Source organism: Grampus griseus (assembly GCF_964374135.1).
Source record: "Grampus griseus genome assembly, chromosome: 9".
Classification (NCBI taxonomy): Eukaryota; Metazoa; Chordata; class Mammalia; order Artiodactyla; family Delphinidae; genus Grampus; species Grampus griseus.
The window spans coordinates 8,306,799-8,326,133 of NC_139003.1; the positions used below are offsets into that span (position 1 = coordinate 8,306,799).

General features: G+C 38.5%; 1 protein-coding gene across 1 annotated transcript in view; it reads right to left on the reverse strand.

Annotated features, from left to right (window-relative positions):
• The window catches only part of CNTNAP2 (contactin associated protein 2), a gene marked incomplete at both ends in the record, with an annotated part of 2,009,686 nt that overhangs the window by 712,025 nt on the left and 1,278,326 nt on the right, over nt 1-19,335 (reverse strand). Inside the window, one exon of the mRNA XM_082661728.1 lies at nt 9,502-9,621. Within this exon, the coding sequence (XP_082517854.1) occupies nt 9,502-9,621 (120 nt within the window). The remainder of the gene's footprint in view (nt 1-9,501; nt 9,622-19,335) is intronic.

Genomic DNA, 19,335 nt, shown 5'->3' on the forward strand with positions numbered 1-19,335 from the left:
TGGGACAGGAGTGATGGGATATCACTCCTGCGATTAGGTTGCTCTAATCGGCAAAGGTGAAGAGATTTTGCAGGTGTCAGTAAGGTCCCCACTTGACTTGAGTTAATCAAACAGGTAGTTATACTGGGTGGATATCAGGCATGGCCTAATCAGGTGAGCTCTTGAGAGAGAGTCTAGAGGTCAGAGATCCTCCTGCTGCCACACCATGAGAAGGACACATATCTGGGACCTTGGGAACATCCTCTAGGAGCTGAGGGCAATCCACAGCCAACAGCCAACAGGAAAATGGGACCCTCACCCTTAAAACCTCAAGGAATTGAATTCCATCGACAACCTGAACAAACATGGAAGAAGATCTCAAGCCTCAGATGAGATCACAGCCCTGCTGATCCCTCATTTCAGCCCGTGGGACCCTGAGCAGTCGACCCAGCTAACCTCTGCCAGAGTCCTGACCCATGGAAACTGTGAGGTAATAAGTTGGTGTTATTGAAAGCTGCTAAGAAAATGAGTATGACGAAGAAGGAACTGCTTTGCTTTGCTGGGGGGCTGGCGGGAGGTGATGGCAGCAGGAGTGGGGGGCAGGTTCATGATTCCATTAGAGCTCAAGCATCCACCCCAGCAGCCATTCCCCCCCACCCCCCACTGTGCTACCGAAACTCCTGAGAGGCTCAACGATAAATAAAATATTACTGAGTGCAAGTGCTTAAGAACTTGAGTAACAAGCTCTCTATAAATATTAGATTAAAAAGACATGAACAGCTTTTACCATTATAGAGAATAATAGAATTTGATCAGCTAAATCCCAGGGCTTTACAAAGCACAAATTATGTAAACAAGCTTGATGGCTTTTTGATAAAACTACAAAAGTCGTGCTAGGAAGAATGCAGGAGGTGTTCCTTATTTGGACTTTAAACTTCACACCGTATAGCACAGATGTTTACTTAAATTTTTAAAAATTAAATATAAATGCAAAGAGAGTTATAAAGATGAATTCGAGGATAGAATATTAAGGAAAACATTGTTTTTGATTTAGGGATAAGCAGTAATTTTCCAAGGATAATAGCTGGATCTAGCTTTATTTACTATTGTTATTATCACTGGGCAGAGAGAACTAAATGAAGCTTTAAATATAAAAGTTCAATGTTTCTAGAAGATGTTGGTAAGCATCTTAAGGAAATAGAAATAAACTGAAATGTGAGAAAAATGTACAAAAGAAAGAGGTCAATATTAGAAATGTATGATAGTATATATGCATTAAAATTATATTTATGATACCAAATTTTCAGAGAGGTGACAAAAATTGAGACGGAAGGTGAGGAGAACAATGACCACATTTTATAATGTGCCCTAAGATCTAAAAAAGGAAACCAGGCTTTGACTTGCACAGAATGATGAATTCTCCTACAAAAGATTCAATGAATATATTCCCTCCTCAATGTCAACTGAGCACTTGAGATGCTGTCATTTAGGGCACCCCCTAATTTCCAAGTGATGAAGCGCTGAACTGCAGATAGTCAAAAGGAGAATTGCACAGTAGAAGAACCGCTTTTTGATAAAAAATGAACAGTGCCAATTTATGTCAAACATGGCCAAGAAATGAATAAATTCAAGCTTGTTTGAGGCAAGAGGATTTTGCTTCTCAATTATTTGAATAGTGATATTTTTCTTTCATGTTCCATGGCAATAATAGAATTTTTTTTTTTTAAGAATAGAAGGCAGTGTAGAGATCAACTCATTCCAATTCCTACTCTATTTATAAGGAAACTGAGACAGAGATTAATTGTGTTTAAAGTCTTCAGGGAATCTGTATAGTATCTGCCCACAGCACAGCTCCAAGAGGCTGAATTACAGACACTGAAGACAACATAGAGGCCCACCTTTTTCTGATCTGTCCCTGCTCTTCTGTACTCCCTCACATGGGGCTACTCAAGGCAGAAACTTGGGAATCATTTTCAACTCCAATCTCCAGCCACAGTCTGGTCAACTCAACTTTCTAAATATCCATCAAATCAATCCTCTCCTTTACCTGTCAGCCACCACCTTGAATCTCAGCTTTAACTCCTGTATTACAACAGAGGCTTTCTGACTTGTTTCCCTGTCTCATGTATGGGTCTCCTTTGGAAAACCCTATTCCCAGCTGCCAAAGCCATGCTTTAAAACTACAGTATCATCAATTGCTTGCCAAGTTTCAACTGCTCTGCATCCCATATAAAGCATGTTACAAGTTGATTTATTTTTGTTATTGAACCAAACTTGGGTCCACTCACTGAACGTGTAGCAAAGCCACTCTGCTGACACTAGGTTGTAGTGAAGGAAAGTACAGAGTTTATTGGAAAGCACCAAGAAAGGAGTATGGGCAGCTCATGTTCAAAATACCTGAACTTCTCAATGGCTTTCAGGTAACAGTTTTGAAAGGCAACATTACGGGTGTGAGTTGTAGGGTGCCTGATCAGCTCCTGCACAATTCTCTGATTGGTTGATGGTGAGGTAACAGGGTGATGTTTCAGGAATCTCAGTGATCAACCTTTTGGTTCCAACCTGTCTGGGGTCTACATACTGGTGGTCAGCATGTAGTTAAGTTCTTCCATCTGGTGGGGGGGGTTTAGTATCTGCAAAATAACTCAAGGATATGGCTCAGGATATTATCCATAGCCCTTGAGGAAGAACTAAATGTTTTTGACTTTGTTTCATGGCTAAACTATTATTATTTTGTCTTGCTTGACTATTTTCCTTTGTTTCTGCACCTTCTCATTTTCTCACTTCTCTGATTAAATTTGCTCTTTGGAACTCGGTGAAGGAGTAGGAGGCTAAAGCTTTTTTTTACAAATAAGAGGTGGGAGGCATGGAGGGTGGGGGGAGTCTGAACCCAGGAAGGCCCCACTGGGTCCTGCTCATTCATTATATACATTTGCATTGATTCAAAATCACTCTCCATCCTCCCAGTCTTTTTCTCATTCTTTACGACCCAAGCAGTCAATTCGACATCCATAAGGGTGACCCATTTGTCCCTAAAATTCTCTTAGACACTTTTCTTCCACTTACTTATACATTCTCCTACATACAGACTATTTCATCACTAGAAATCTGACCTATCTACTGATTTCCTAGGAGCTCATTTTGCAGATGCCTTTTCCCTGTTTACATCATCCCCTAAGTGACATTATCATTTCTCATATATTCATATGCTAACAATTAGGACATTCATGTCTCTAACCCATACATCCTTTTGGGGCTTGTCCAACCGAAAAATTTGCATCTCAATTGAGATGGCATATAGCACTTCATATTTAAATAGGTCAAAACTGAATTCTTGAAATTCCTCTAAATCTGTTCTTTCCTTAATTTCACACATCTGCCATATGGCACTGTAATTCATCCAGTTATTTAATCCATATATTCAGGAGTTATTCTTTTTGTTGTTGTTAAATATTTTGCTCTTTTTAATATATATTTTTTAAAATTTATTTTATTATTTAGTTATTTATTTTTGGCTGTGTTGGGTCTTCACTGCTGCATGCAGGCTTTCTCTAGTTGTGGCGAGTGGGGGTTACTCTTTCTTGTGGTGCATGGGCTTCTCATTGTGGTGGCTTCTCTTGTTGTGGAGCACAGGCTCTAGGCACGCAGGCTGCAGTAGCTGTGGCACGTGAGCTCAGTAGTTGTGGCTCACAGGCTGTAGAGCACATGCTCAGTAGTTGTGGCGCATGGGCTTAGTTGCTCCATGGCATGTGGGATGTTCCTGGACCAGGGCTTCAACCCGTGTCCCCTGCATTGGCAGGCAGATTCTTAACCACTGTGCCACCAGGGAAGCCCCAGGAGTTATTCTTCACAACTGTCTTTAACCATCCTTCTCCCATCTGTCACCAATCCTGACAATGCTTCCTTCAAAGTACATCTGAAATTCATCTCTTATTCATCACTTAAACTATCACCACTCTAGTCCAAAGGAGCTTCTTTTCTTCCCTGGACTTTTACAATAGCCTCAGAACTGGTCCCAGTGCTTTCAGTCTGTCACTCATGGTACTCCCAAGTGGTAGTTTTCTCATTCTCCTGTTTAAAAACTTTCCATAGATTCCCACCCACTACACTGAAATATAATTGAAAAAGTAAAAACCAGATTTTTTTCCTGCACCACCACCTGGCCACTGCCCATCTCCCCACTTCATTGTGGGCCCCCCTATAGGCTCATTATGCTTCAGCCACTGGGGTTTCAGTTCCTTGGAAGGAAATGATCTCTTTCACTCTTTGGGGTATAATTTTTCAGGGCTCATTCCCCTTCCTCACCTTTTTGAGTGCCTTGTCTCTTTTCATATGCTAGATTTTGGCTAAAATGTTGCTTCCTAGGGAGGTTTTTTAAAAAATCCTGTATCCAAAATAAACCATTCCTCACAATTCCATTATTTTTCTCTACAGAAAAATTACTTGTTTACTTTTTTAGTGCTTGTTTTTATTGTTGGTTGTGAATACCATGAAGGCATTTATTATATCCATTTGTTCTCACATGGCACAGTTCCTGGCACACAGTGAATATAGAAATGAAAAAACCTAGAAAAAGGATCCTAGAGGGATGCTTAAATATTCCGTTCTTTTTTCTTTTCACAAAGTCTATGAAGAAATTCACATTTTGGGGTTTTTGTGTGTGTGTGTGTGTACATTACATTTTTAATTAAAAATTTTCTTTTAGATAATGTAAATTTTACATGCAGTGTAAGAAATAATACAGAGACCACCTCACACTGGTCAGAATGGCCATCATTGAAAAATCTATAACTAACAAATGCTGCAGAGGGTGTGGTGAATAGGGTACCCTCCTACATTGTTGGTGGGAATGTAAACTGGTGCAGCCAATATCGAGAACAGTATGGAAGTTCCTCAAAAAACTAAAAATGGAGTTGTCACATGATCCAGCAATCGCATTCTTAGGCATATATCCAGAGAAAAACATGGTTCGAAAGGATAAATGCATCCCAATGTTCACTGCAGCATTGTTTACACTAGCCAAGACATGGAAGCAACCTAAATGTCCATCGACAGATGAATGGATAAAGAAGATGTGGTACATATATACAATGGAATATTACTCAGTCATTAAAAAGAATGAAATAATGCCATTTGCAACAACATGGATAAACCTGGAGATGGTCATCCTAAGTAAGTCAGACAGAGAAAGACAAATACCATATGCTATCACTTATATGCATAATTTTTAAAAATGATACAAATGAACTTATTTACAAAACAGAAACAGACTCACAGACTTAGAGAATGAACTTATGACTACCAGGTTGGAAGGGTCGGGGGGGGGGAGGAATAGATTGGGAGTTTGGGATTGACACGTACACATTGCTATATTTAAAATAGATAACCAACAAGGACCTACTGTATAACACAGGGAACACTACTCAATATTCTGTAATAACCCAAATGGGAAAAGAATTTGAAAAAGAATAGATATCAATACAAGTATATGTATAACTGAGTCACTTTGCTGTACACCTGAAACTAATACAATGTTGTTAATCAACTATACCCCAATATAAAATAAAAATTAAAAATAAAAGAGGAAAGGTTTTGATCGATAAAAGAGTTTACAATGGTCATTTGGTGGTGAAGGGTATATTGAAGATGAGGAAGAGCTTCACGGAGGAGTTTAGGATTCCAGAAAACTCTTGAGAGATAAGTATTTTATAGAGAGTTTCAGGAGAGAATATTGTACACAGGGAGACTGTCATGAAATTTAGTGTAAAACAAGCCAAACTGAATTTAGGGAATGATGGAAACTCTACTCTGATTGGAGCATGGGATGGCCATAAAGAAGCAGGGTAGAAAAAAGACAGTGCTAGGAAGTTTGTATTAAACGTGAAGGAAGTTGAATGCTAAGTTGAGGCCCTTTCCCATTATTCAGTAGTTGGGATGGAGCACAGTGGTCATATGATCACAGTGGTGTGTTAGGAGCATTCATCTAGCAGCCTGCTGACAGGTGGCATGGAGGCAGGGGCAGTAGGAAAATATTGGAGTTGAAGGGACTGTTGGAGGAGGTCATGGAGAGAATGTGACTGCCAGCTGACCCTTAAGCAGAACCCTGGCAACCGGAGGCTCCTCACCCCTCCCCTGTCCTTGGAATGTACATCCCACCTACTATTCCCAGGCAAGCAGCCCTTTCAGGGAGTAAATCCTTGCGAGAGGTAGGTGTTGAGACCATCTGGACTGGATATGTCACTGAACCTGTCAAGGCCTCGATATAAACTTTTAAGATCCTGTGGGTTGGGTGCAGAAATCTACTCCTATTGTGTCGCCCAAGACAAGCCTTGTAAGTAAAGTTCCCTTGCTTATTAAACCTTCACCTACCAATCTAGAGGGTCTGCCTCCTTCTCAGTCTCTCCTTGCCTTCCACGTACAGGGTCCAGTTTCAGATTTCACTTGGGGAACTCCCAAGGCTGTAAACCAACAGGGGTCAGTTGGGACATTACTAGAATAACCTAAACCCAACAATTGAGGGTCTGAATCAGGATGGTGGTTTGAGGAATGGAAAGAATGATGATTTGCAAGAGGCATTGGGAAGGAGAAATTGAGAATTTAACAGTATCTGAGATGCCAAGAGATATATATGCTGACAGTTTGGACTGAATCCAACAGTAAAATACTCTAACAGGGACAAACTTCAAGTCTTCACTGTGATTCAACGGAAAATGTAATAAGGATAAGATGAGGAACAACTTACTTATTTGATAATGTTAAACAAACATAAAACTTGGAGATATCAGCAAGCAGTGATGTTGTAATGATTATTTGGAGGAACTTCTTTTCTAAAAGTCAGAGGAGACTACCTTCTTCTTGCCAGGCCCTAAATTAATTGTGTTTTCATTTTGTTTTATATTTTAATTAGTAAGTGAATTTAAAGTTTAGTATTCCAAAGAATAATTATAAATCAGAAGTGATTTCCAACAGAGTGATTTTTCATTTCTACCCAAATTTACATCAGATATTACCTGCCAGTAAAGTTTCTCCAGTGTCGAGAAACCAAAATCAAGACTCATATATTCACTATGTCTGTACAAGTGAAAAACTCTCCCTCATCTTAGTAAGAAGGAGGAAAAAGAGACTGATCACTGCCAAGACATTGCTTCTTCCCCAGAGAGGATATCTTGCTCCCATTTTAAAAATATGTGATGTATTCAACAGTGATAAACACTCAATTACATTTGGGTCACTAAGAAGTGGGACAGCTCTATTCTTTAATACAAATGTTGTGAATTAAGGTGCACATACAATTTCTCATGACCATAGAGTGATATCTCAAGATTCATAGACTATCTCATGCTGTCACTCCCTCCTCTTCTTCAACATGTATCTCTTGGAAAAGCAACAGCCCAAGCCAAGCTCTGTGGTGCCATGTTTTCCTAATGGGTCAAGTTCATGCTCTTTCCAGATGAAGGAAGGGTTAATGGGTTGCAAAAGGCCAAAGAGTACCTGATGGCCTTCAAGGGTCCCTGAAACACTGGTGCTCATAACTATCTTGACGATAGGAAAAAAATCTTCTAGCTGCAGAAATCATGCTGTTCTTTTCACCACTTAGACTGAATCTAGAGTATTAGGTCAAACTGTAGTCATACTCTTTAAAGGAGGTATTGATGAAGAGGAGATCTGTGTTTCCACATTAGGCCTTCAATTCACAGAAAAGTGATCTCTCCCCGCCCCCCCCCAAGAAAGGATAAAATCCTCTTCCATTTTGTGTGTTCTTCATATGAGGATCGTATACATTATGGTTTTGTTTAGTTTTCTAGTTCTTTTCTGAAAAGGCATATAGGAAAGTAACTTCTTAATTGTCCAAGCCCATTCAGGATGCCCTGATTTCCCTTAAGGTTAATAGCTGATAACAGTTTTGAGAAGTCAACATCAAGAGTCTTTTGGATTAAGTCTAGCTCTCATGGATTCTACTTTAGTTGAAGTAAGATTAGAATGAAGGTAAAGAAGAAAGTACCTGAGTGCATTGACAAGTCCAACAATCAATGAACTCTTGGGTCAAGCTTTCTGGTAAGTGAATTATTTCTCTGGGGCATGCTTAGAGTCTTGACATGGGGGGAAATTTGGGGAAAGTAGCTCTCACTTTACCATTTTCTCTACCCACCTTCCACACCTCATCATTCTCCCTTCCGTTTTGTGCCATGTCTGTCTTCCTGACGTTGACGAGTTCTCCACAGGGGTCTGCTTGTCTACAGCACTGTTTAGGGCTCTTAGTTCTAGGCGCACAATCCTATTTGCACTTCACACCTACTGAGTCAGTCTCCTGAGATGGAGCCAACAGGTTTGTATGGGAAGACAAAACTCCATAAATGTTTCTGAAGCATAGCTGGATTTAAGAACCATTGGCCTCAAACATACTGGAATTAGAATTTTGCCTGGATAATATAAGCGAGTTATTTAACTCTCTAACTTCTTTAAAAAATAATTATACCTAACTCCTGGCAACCTTTTCTGAAAGTTTATTATGTGTCAGACAATATGCTAAGAACCACATGTAGATTACCTTATTTCATTCATACAATAATGCTATGAGGTAGATATTATTAATCAATTTCAGAGAAAAACATACCGAGGCTTATTGAAATTAATACAGTTAATAAGTTGCCCAAGATTATATATCTGGTGATTAACAGAGCCAGAATATAAACCCAGGTTATCTGAATAAAGCGGTTACTGTGGTACCCGATACATGGTAAACCATCCATGCAGCAATCGTCATCAGCAGCATCATATAACCATTATCCTTAGCATCATATGCCTCAGGAGTTCGTATCAAATGCTGATCCTCTCCTGGAGCTAGTAGACAGTGCTCGCCCCACACACTTCTCCAGATTTTTGGAGGACAAGATGCTACCAAGTGTCTGATGGAAGGTGTGCTCTTATCTTACAGATCTGTACATCTTACATATGACTGTGGGAACCCACAATCTCATTTCATAGCCCTGAAATTTAATATGGAAGTGAAGAAAAACTAGGCTCTCTTCCCCAGAAAAATTACATGAAAGTGGCAGGTAAGTTTTGCTAGCGCCAGAATGGGCTTTCAGTACCCAGAACGGCTCCTTGTATAACCATGGCAAGCAGAGGAAGGTTTGGCGTGACCTCTGAGCTTCCTTTCACGTGGGCAGTGTGGATGGTTTGAGAGGTGATACTCACCTTCCCCAGTCTAGGTTCTTGTGGAGGATGCTTCATGGGCTAGTTCTTTCTGTAGACTTCAACCTTGTAATTTTACTTTCTAGTTTTTCCTCTACATGCTGATTTTTTGAAACACTAATTATTAACCGTTCAAATCAGAAGGTAGACTTTTTTTGAAAACCTAGCATTGAAATACATTTCACCATTTAGCCTAACAAAGCCAGCAATATTTAGCTTATTACACATTATGGTAAGAACACAGCACAGAAGAAACAAACTTTAGTGGTGCTATTTATTCTCAACAGACAGAAAAGCAATCTTCATGAAACATAAATATGGCATAGTTACCTGTCATGTTGCAGTAAACTTTCAGAGGCCCCAGAGGTCCACTGCCATCAGGATCTATCCAGTAGTAATTTGATGTCTGGCCTAGGTGTTTGTAGGCTTCACAGGAAGGCTCATAGATGGCTGGAACGAAACATCCTACGTGAGCACAGCACCCAAAAAATGTCTCTCCAGATAAATGCCCCAGTAGCAGATCAAATGCTATCAAACCACTGTTTAGGAGAGTATCCTCTTGTTAGAAAGAGCACTCTTTTCTCTACATTTAAACTCATAATCTGATTTTTAGTCTATAAGCATTGGTTCTGATCTAACAAAGATAGTAAGTGTCTGCTATGGCTTTAGTTGGGGAAAGGTCTAAAACAATCAATACATTGTTAAACAAATGTAATGTTTGTTTCACAGGTGCTCACAATCATTGAAAACTATTTAATTTATACTTATTTATAGATATCATCTCCTTACTGTAAGGGACTTTACTGAAAGGCCATGAATATTGGCTGTACTATTGGGCTATCAGCTAAGAGATAAGAGAAAATCTCTCTCTCTCTCTCTCTCTCTCATGCACACACACACAGGGGAACTTTTTTTTTTGCATATTTAGTATAAATCTCCCACAAATACCACGTGATTTCTAATCTTCCTTTATTTCAGGAAAATGGAAAGATATGTCTGTTTCATTTTATTTGTTACAGGTGTGCTTTAATTACATCAAATCTAGTTTTCGTACAAAACTGACATTTATGTAATTAGATTGTAGGTTCTTTTTCATCATTCTCCTTTTTGTTCCCACTCTCCTAACACATTTTCTTTGCTCATAGAGACTGCACCTGTTTTCAGAAGTGCAAAATGGACATTTACGTACCTCCTTTATAGCTGGAACTTCTAAAACACTATTGTGAAAACTTTTTAATAGCTCTGCATTGACATATATGATGAATTTGACAGACCTCTTTACAAAACTAAGAACTATTTCTGGTAAAAAAATCTATCTATCTGATAAGCAGAGTCTTTTGGTAAAGTGCCCTTGAATTCAATACTCCTAGCATCTGTCCTTTGCTAAGCTATGAAGTAGGAGGTCTGATTCTGGGACTTCCCTTTTCCACTTTCCTCTCCCATGTTCTCTGTGCTTCCCTTTGGCTTTCCATGGTTTCCTCTTCCCAAGGGTGCTAGACCTTAAATTCTATTTCATTTCAACAAACACAACACACTAGACTAAAACAGTTCAGAAACTCTTTGATTTACTCAAGGCTTGCTTCCCACTTCCTTCCTTCCGCAAATAGTTATTGAGCCCATATGATGTGAGCAGTAGATTAGGCAACACAAGCACAGCTGTGAACAACACAGATTGGAGACCTTTGGAGTAGGGACTGTTCACTCAGTACTCGTGCACTGCTCATGCAAGAAGTGCTGTCAGAAGAGGATGTGGCTAGAAAGTTAAGCACAGCCCATACACCTTTTGTCTGAGTGTAATTATTAATATGCCACTTTCAATCTCCCAGTTGTCCTATTTGGATAATAAACTATGGTCACTTTAATTCTGAATGCCATACCAAGTAAAATAATGCAATAAAACACTGAAGAAATATTTTTAAACTTTCAGCAGAAAGATGCCATAATTTGACGTAGGTTTTAGAAAGAAAGTTCCTTGTAGCAAAACAATAGCTCTTAGAGAAGTGAGTAATGAGAGCATGTTGGTTGTAATTGCTATAGCAATAGGTCTATAAGCCTACTGAAAGATGGCCAGAGGTAGAGAAGATTATGAGGAAGGATAAAGCAAACAAGGCAGGATAAAGTAGACGGGATTTAAGATCAACAGAACACGGAGACTAGGTGGGTGGATGGAGTTAGGAAGCAAGAAAGAATGACTTAAACTCAGTCTCTGAAAAAAACCAACTGCCTTATTAATTTTTGACAATCCTTCTTCAGATTATTACAATTTTTGTGTACAGTTCAAAATCACCCAGAACGTCAGGTTCAAATTCTTAGGTTTTCCAATTGTCTCTTCAGCCGATCTACCATTAAAAACTTTCACCCTTGTTTTCTAATATTTAATAATCATTTAATAATCATTCTCTTTCCCCACTGCCAGCACCCCAGTCACCTTCCTTCCATCTGGTATCTGATTTACAACAATCAACCTATTAATTGATTGTTTTACCCAAATATCTCTTCACTTCCCACCCAATTATGCTTTTTTATGCAATATCCTAAAACATTACTTTCATTATTATGTTTAAAAAATATGTAATGGCTCTTCAACATCTCTGATTGTATATCCCAGATCACCATCTAAGCATGCAAGACCTTCCATAATCCTTACAGATCTCTTGGTTTTAGCAACTCGCCAGTATCAACCTTGCTCTCTGCTCAGGCGAATCTGACACAGGAACTTGTTTAACTCATGCTCACCCTTTCTGGGGTTGCCTCCTCTACTTGTGGTTTTCTACAGGCTCTTTCTCAATCTGTAAAACTTCTCAGTCAGAGCTAACTAGGAAGGCAGAAGTGGTAAGAAACAGGGCTCCTGTCAAACAGACCTGAGTTTAAATTCTGACTCCACGAAGTACTATTTATATAACATTGACAAAGATACCTAATCTCATTCAGCCTTGTCTGGGGAATAGGTATCACAGGTATAGTAGTTAATAGGTGGACTGTTTATCGTTAATATAATAATTATTATTTAGGCACCACTGACATTCCTCCTTTCTTAAGGAGACCTTCCCTAATAAATATGTCCAGCTTTCTGTATAGTCCAGGGCATACACTGCTCGTCTCACATACTGTAATACTAGTCAATTTAGGACTTGACTGACCGCAGTTAATTAAACCATATAGGAAAATTTTATTTCCTAACAAGATTGTGAATTGTCGTGAGGGCAGGGTGTAGAAAACGTATTTTTCTTTTCTACTCTATATTGATCTAGCATGGTAGATGTTTAAGAAAAGCTGTCAGAATGAACTTAAAATGTGCCTACCCTTCATCCTGTTCTGATTTTGATAAATGATTAGTTGGCTCACTAGGAGAAGTATATGCAAATGAAAGCACAATTGGATGATAGTAAGTATAGGTAACTACTGCATTTCTAAGTAAGCATATAAGCATTTTAAAGACGTCTGAGGACTTTAACCCAAGTAATTGATTAAAAGTAGAGTTGAAAGCATGTGGATGAGGGAAATCTGGGTAAGTAAGAAGCTCTTTCTTTTTCTTCAAAGTGTGACAATTATTCTGCTTGTCTTTAACCTATAACGGGTTTATTAGCTGCTTTTGCCTCATCAACACAAATGGAAAACCAAAACTTTAGTCCAAACTTTATCATGTGTGAAAAATCACCTGGAGAGCTTGTTAAGACAGGGATTCCTGGGTCTCACCCCGAAGACTGACTCAGTAGAGAATCTGCAGTTCTAACAAGCTCCCAAGTGACGCTGATGCTGCTGGTCCTGACTACATGTTGAGAAGCATGGCTCTAGTCTTGAAAAAAAAAGTTAACTCAAGAAGGATGGACTAATTCTTTATTTATATTTTAGTATAAATAGGAAAAATAGGTCACTGAAAGGTGACACAGTACAACTGTAAACATTGGGTTGGCCAAAAATTTTGTTCTGTTTTAAGTAAAAATAAAAGACACGTTTTTCATTTTTACGAAGAACTTTATGGAGAAACACACTGACTAACCAAATGAACTTTTTGGCCAATCCAATAACATAAGGCTAGAATGCCACCTCACTTCACTCAGAATAAAAAAAATGGAATGGGATACAAAACTCTAAATAAAAATACATGTCGAAAGAAATATACTTGGATGAATGCACAGAAAAATATTTGGAAAGGAATACACTCAAACAGTAACTGTGGTTATCTTTGAGTAGTAAGATTAAGGATGATTTAAAACTTCATACTTCTCTGTGTTTTCCACATTGCTTTATAACATGCGTAAGTTATGTTATCATTAAAAATACACTTGCAAAATACATGTCTGGAGTAAAGGCACTGAGGTAAAATGGCAAGAACAGCTGTACATAGTAAAATTGCATTCGTTTTATAACTGAATTAGGAATTAAGAGATTTTTGTTCAAATCTCCTTTCTGTCATTTACTACCTGTAAACTCCCCTTAACTTTCAGTTTTCTCAACTGTAAAATGAAGGCAACAATACCTCCTCCACCAAGTTATTGTGAAGATTAAATGAAATCACACACTTTGAAAACTAAAAAGCATTGAGCGTATGGAAATTTTAATGCACAGAAGGAGCTAACCGAAGTATTTAGCCTGCATGCCTCAGCCAGTTAACTCTGTACCCAGTGGAGTCCTAGCTGGGCTGCACAATTTGTGCATATCAAGCCCCAGGGAGTTGGCAGGGCAGAAGAGGCTAAGCCAGCAGCCACTGAAGAAAGAGAAGGATCTGTGCCATTGTCAGTAATCGAGCTTTTCTAGTAGACTGCTGGAGAACAGAAAGGCAATTGGGCTGATGGCAAAATAAACAGACTCATCAACTCCATTGATTTACTGGAAAAGTAATTTTTCTCTGTTGCAACTCCTAGTCCCAAATAAAAGGTCTCATATTATTCCACATATTCTTAAATAAATCTCAGATATTCAGAAATATTATGAATGAACACATCAGACTGAATTCCATAGCATGTAAAAAGCCAGAAAGTGACAAATCCTAAGTATTTTATTAATTTTCATTAAATATTGAATGTTGTCTGTGTGACATCATATTGGGTACAATGGAAAATGACAAAGTACTATTGTATTAGTTTTATTGGGCTGCTGTAACAAATAACCAAATACTTAGCAGGTTGAAACAAATTTACTACCTCACAGTTCTAGAGGTCAGATGTTCGAAGTGGGTTTCACTGAGCTAAATTCGAAGTGTGGGCAGGGCTGTGCTCCTTCTGAAAACTCTAGGGGGAAATCCACTTTCTTGCCTTTTCCAGCTTCCAGAATCCACCTGTATTCCTTGCCTCATTTTCCTATTTCTTCATCTTTGAAGCCAGGTGTGGCTGGTGGAATCTCTCCCACGCTCCGCTCTGATTCTCTGCTTGCCTTGTCACCTCTCTGTATTTTAAGGAGCTCTGATTGCATCAGGCTCACCCAGATAATCTGGGATAGTCTCTTCACAAGAAGGTCCTTAACTTAATCACAGTCTCTTTTGCCATATAAAGCAATATATTCACAGGTTCCATGGCTTAGGATATAGACACGTTTGGTGGGGAGAGGATTATTCTGCTTATCGCAACTGTATATAAATAATATGATTGCTCTAGTTAAAGAACAAATATTATTAAGCACCTAATGTACTCCCAGTGTTGTTGATTAATGAAAGATGCCAACTCAATGGCAGAGAGAAAAGCAAAGGGTTTAAAAGCAAAGACGTGAAACAGGCCTAATGTGCTGGGAAATAAAGCATCACTTAAGGAATATTTAGGGTGAGGACAGAGTATAAAACAAAGAGCTACCCCCAAGGAAAAGGATAACTCTTAATACTTTGAATTGTTGCAGAAAAATGGAATGGAAATCAGCTAGGGGAAGTGGTAATACATTTAGTGAGCAGATTTGGGTGACTTTTTAAATATTTCAGGGTGGTGGTATTTGTAGAAACCACATTATAAGAAAAGGAACTAGTTGGTGGAATGGGGTGGATGTTGATCACACTATTGTAGGAGTTTGAACCATGAAAGGAAAAAATAGAATAAAAATTGATAGAGATTGCTAAGTACAAGTGAGGGAATTTTTGTTAGGATATGTGAGACAGAGTTATCTTTATTGTTTTTAATGGGGTAATTTCTGATTATAAAAGGAATTTATAGGGGAATTCCCTAGTGATCCAGTGGTTAAGACTCTGTGCGTCCAGTGCACGGGGTGCGTGTTCAATCCCTGGTTGGGGAACTAAGATCCCACATATCTCATGGTCAAAAAAAAAGAAAGAATGAAAAAATATATAAAAAGCATCTATACTCCTTGTATTCATTCTGAAAAAGTAACCAAAAAAAAAAAAAAGAAGAAAAAAAAAAAGAACCTGTTTCCCTAGCTCCAGAAGTAAACTTGGGGAGTTTGCATTTCATTCTTTTGGAATGCCAGGCCCCTCTCCTCTTTTCTAGACCTCTTTCAAGGGTATGAGAAGTTAATGTAAATAGTCCGAATCCAGGATACCTAATAGCCAGGTTTTATTAGCCGTTATCAGGGACTTGTTACTCCCCTCACTGTCTGCCACCACGAAATAAGCTCTAAATCTGACGGTCAATTTTTAGAGTCTTGAGAATGTAATAACAACTTTGCCTGTTAATACATCTTTACCAGCACTGGTTAGACTGATTTAAAACAAAAGAAAAAGAAAAAAATAGTTTCTTACTTGGCCAAATAATGGCTTTTATTATTGTTTGATTTGTATTTTTTGATTGGAAAATTTATTTTCACATATACATTGGAGAGTTTTTAAAACTGTTTTGTGAGGTATATAGTTATGCCTTTTGCCCATTTCTTTATCGTCAGCATTTTTCCATTGACTTAAGTTGGCTGTGATAAAATCAGAACTAAAACCTGTGTTCCATCATATTTGTCTTCCTTGTTTTTTGCCTTACCTTGAATATGTAGCTTTTGATGTACAATATTTTATGTTATCAACTCTATTAAGATTTCCCCTTTAAAAATTGTTTTCACAGCTCCTAAGTGTATAATATTATCTTCCATTTATGACAATAAAGGCCTTAACTAGCATGCTAAGGTGTTTGTATTTACTCTGTAACCATAGGCTAAAATAAGGTAGGAACATCATCAATTTTGTGTTTAAGAAGTATTTCCTGGCAACTGTGTGGACAATAGGTTAGGAAAGTTAATAACAACTAGGAGACTATTCCAAGGGGACATGGAAGCTAATCATACACACATATATGATTAAAACATTCAAGTCCCTGGGAAAAGAGAGGGAAGCACGTATCTGTGATTTGTGCCATGGCTTCAATTTTCACATAAATAGTGATGATTCAAGAAGGACATTGCTATGGGTTGAAATGTATCCCCTAATAGGTGTTGAAGTTCTAACCTTTATTTGGAAATAAGGTATTTGAAGGTGATTAAGTTAAGATAAGCTCGTTAGGGTGGCCCCTAATCCAACTGGACTGGTATCCTTATAAAAAGGGGAAATTTGGACACAGAGACAGACACCTACAATAGGAAGACAATATAAACAACAGGGATACTGCCAACCATAACTAAAGGATGCCTGAGGCTACCAGAAGCTAGGAGAGAAGTATGGAACAGATTCTCCCTCACAACCCATAGAAGGACCAACTAGGCAGACACCTTGACTTCAGATTTCTAGCCTCAAAATCGTGAGGCAATAAATTCCCTTAAGTCATCCTGTTTGCTACTTTGTTACAGTATCTCTAGGAAACTAATACAGACATACAGTTGCCAGCTGACTGGGCCAACCTCTCCTCACCTCCACCTCTGAGCTCTTCCAGCCTTCCTAGAGGTGACGTGGAGGAGGACTCTCCACCATGTTCCTGAACATCACTATTAAGAAAGAATATCCTCCTGGTAAAATAGTTGCTTTTGGTGCACTGTGTGCAAGGTCTTATGCTGGGTGCTCTGAATAGTACAAAGCAACAGCTCTCTAGATCGTCACGATGCTGCTGAGCTGGGGAAGGCTCTCCTAGCCCCTTTCTATGTTTCACGCTTTGAGAGAGGCAATTAAGCATGCGGTATACATCCCTCCTGTTACCACCTTCTAGAGCATACGGATTGCTTGAAGTGGCCAAGGATGAACCAAGTTAAAAATGAACACATACATAAAGGTTACCTTTGGAACATCATAAGTAGTCTTTTCCTGATTGCACAGAAAGGGAAAAGTTCACTTACAATGATTTGATATAAAATTGGAAAGAAGCATAAAATAATTTTATGGTTCATTTACTAAAAAATGCTGTAACATGACACGTTGAGTATTGATAATTTATGAATGGCCTCGCTTTCCTGCTCTCTTATATTGGAGGTGACCCAGTACTTACTACAAACTTGCTGTAGGAACCAGGTGACAAAAGTGCTAAAAATCGAGGTTGGTTTACTGGACACTCTAACCTTGAATTAATAAAGAAGTCCTTTAATGGAAAACATGGATATAGCAGAAAAAAAACACAATATAGTAGTTCTCAGCCCTTGAAAGGGGCCTGGGGCAGGTTCGGGTTGGTGGTACTCAGAACAGAATGGTCACTGGGGTCCTCCTTATTCTGATCCCTTTTAATCACAAAGCCACCTCTGATCTTAATCTGTCTTTCACAAATAAGTTTCTCCTTTGGGAAGAGATATTTCTCATTGGAAACGATGAAATTGACTTTCTTATCTCAATCAGGCTCTAGTGCGTTTGTTTGGAGAAACTAGTTTTCCCAGGATCTAATTATTCCTGTTAAGGTAACTACTGAGGTTTGTATACAGCCAAGCTGGAAATCCAAAGAGGCGCAGTGGCCTTGAGACCTTCCCCTGTGAAATCTCCCTAATGCTAGGACAGTTCAATTATTTTTAATTAGCACAATGTAAGCTTTATAATACCTAAGTCCTCATTAACACCTGAATATTAACCTGATACGTTCTCTGTCTCTTTGGATTTTTTTTTAAGCTTGAATGAATGCCCTGAGTAAACTGCATTATTTCCCTGAGGAACTATTGTCTCATAATTGACACACCACAAATAGTGGTGATTAGAGAGAACGGAGGTTTAAAAACAGATATTCTGCATGCTGATATTATGCCATGATCCTTCCACGAATGTAACTTCTGTGTGAGATGTTATGCATTACCATCCTCTAATGGGTTCTTTCCCCTGTCCTAGTCTCAAGGGAAAGGGGTAATTTAGAAGGGGAAAAAAAAAGATCAAGTTTTGATTTCCTGTTAATAAAACAATAGCTTATAGTTTTCTTACCTGACAAGTCCTTCAAAAATTTTTTGGAAATCAGAATAAAATCTACTCTCTCTATAACCCACATCCATCCATTTCTGCCTTCTGTTTGACCCTTCCCGAATTCCTCCATTCTCTACACTGGCTCCAAGGCACTACCTTAAAGAAAACAACAATCCATGCCTTTGCAATACTAGTTACAAAACTTCCTACAACTCTTTGTCTCTGTAACATCATGACTGCCTTATTCTTTGGTGATGTCAATATCTTTTCTGGTTCTTCTTTGACTATCACTTCACAGAACATCAAATTGTCCATTTTTTCCATGACTCAGTCTGGACAAGCTCTCCTTGTATTTTCTTCATTATTACTTTTAAGTTATAGAAGACAATGAGGAGGGAAGAAAAAACCCTCTAAAACCAAGCGGGCACACGATAAACTCGTGCTTTCTCATTTTAATAGCTCTCTACAAGGGAGTGCAGCAACCCTGTTAATGACTGACTTAGAGCCTATGGAGGTTGCCTCTGTTGTCTCCTGCTCCGTCTACTTAATCCCCTATTCCTATTTTAACCTTCTCACTCTCATTTTTACTGTGTCCCAATAATGAGACTAAGGACATTGACTCAAGGTGTGTTAGGGGCTATATCCCCCTCCTTCAATATAACTCTGAATTAAACAGGTCCTTTTCCCTTTACTATGGCTAATTCATCAATTTATTTTAAATAGCTACTAATATAGTACTAGATCTAGTGCTATGCCTTGTACTATAAGTTTGAAAAAATGAATGACTCTTAGATCCTGGCTCTGAGAAATTTGTTATCCAATATATGGGGCAGACATGTTGAGAGATAAAATGGTGTATAATTTTCTGTTACAAAAAATATATGAACAAAATACTCAGACACTTTAGATAAGGGATTGGATAACTAACTTGCTTTAGGGCA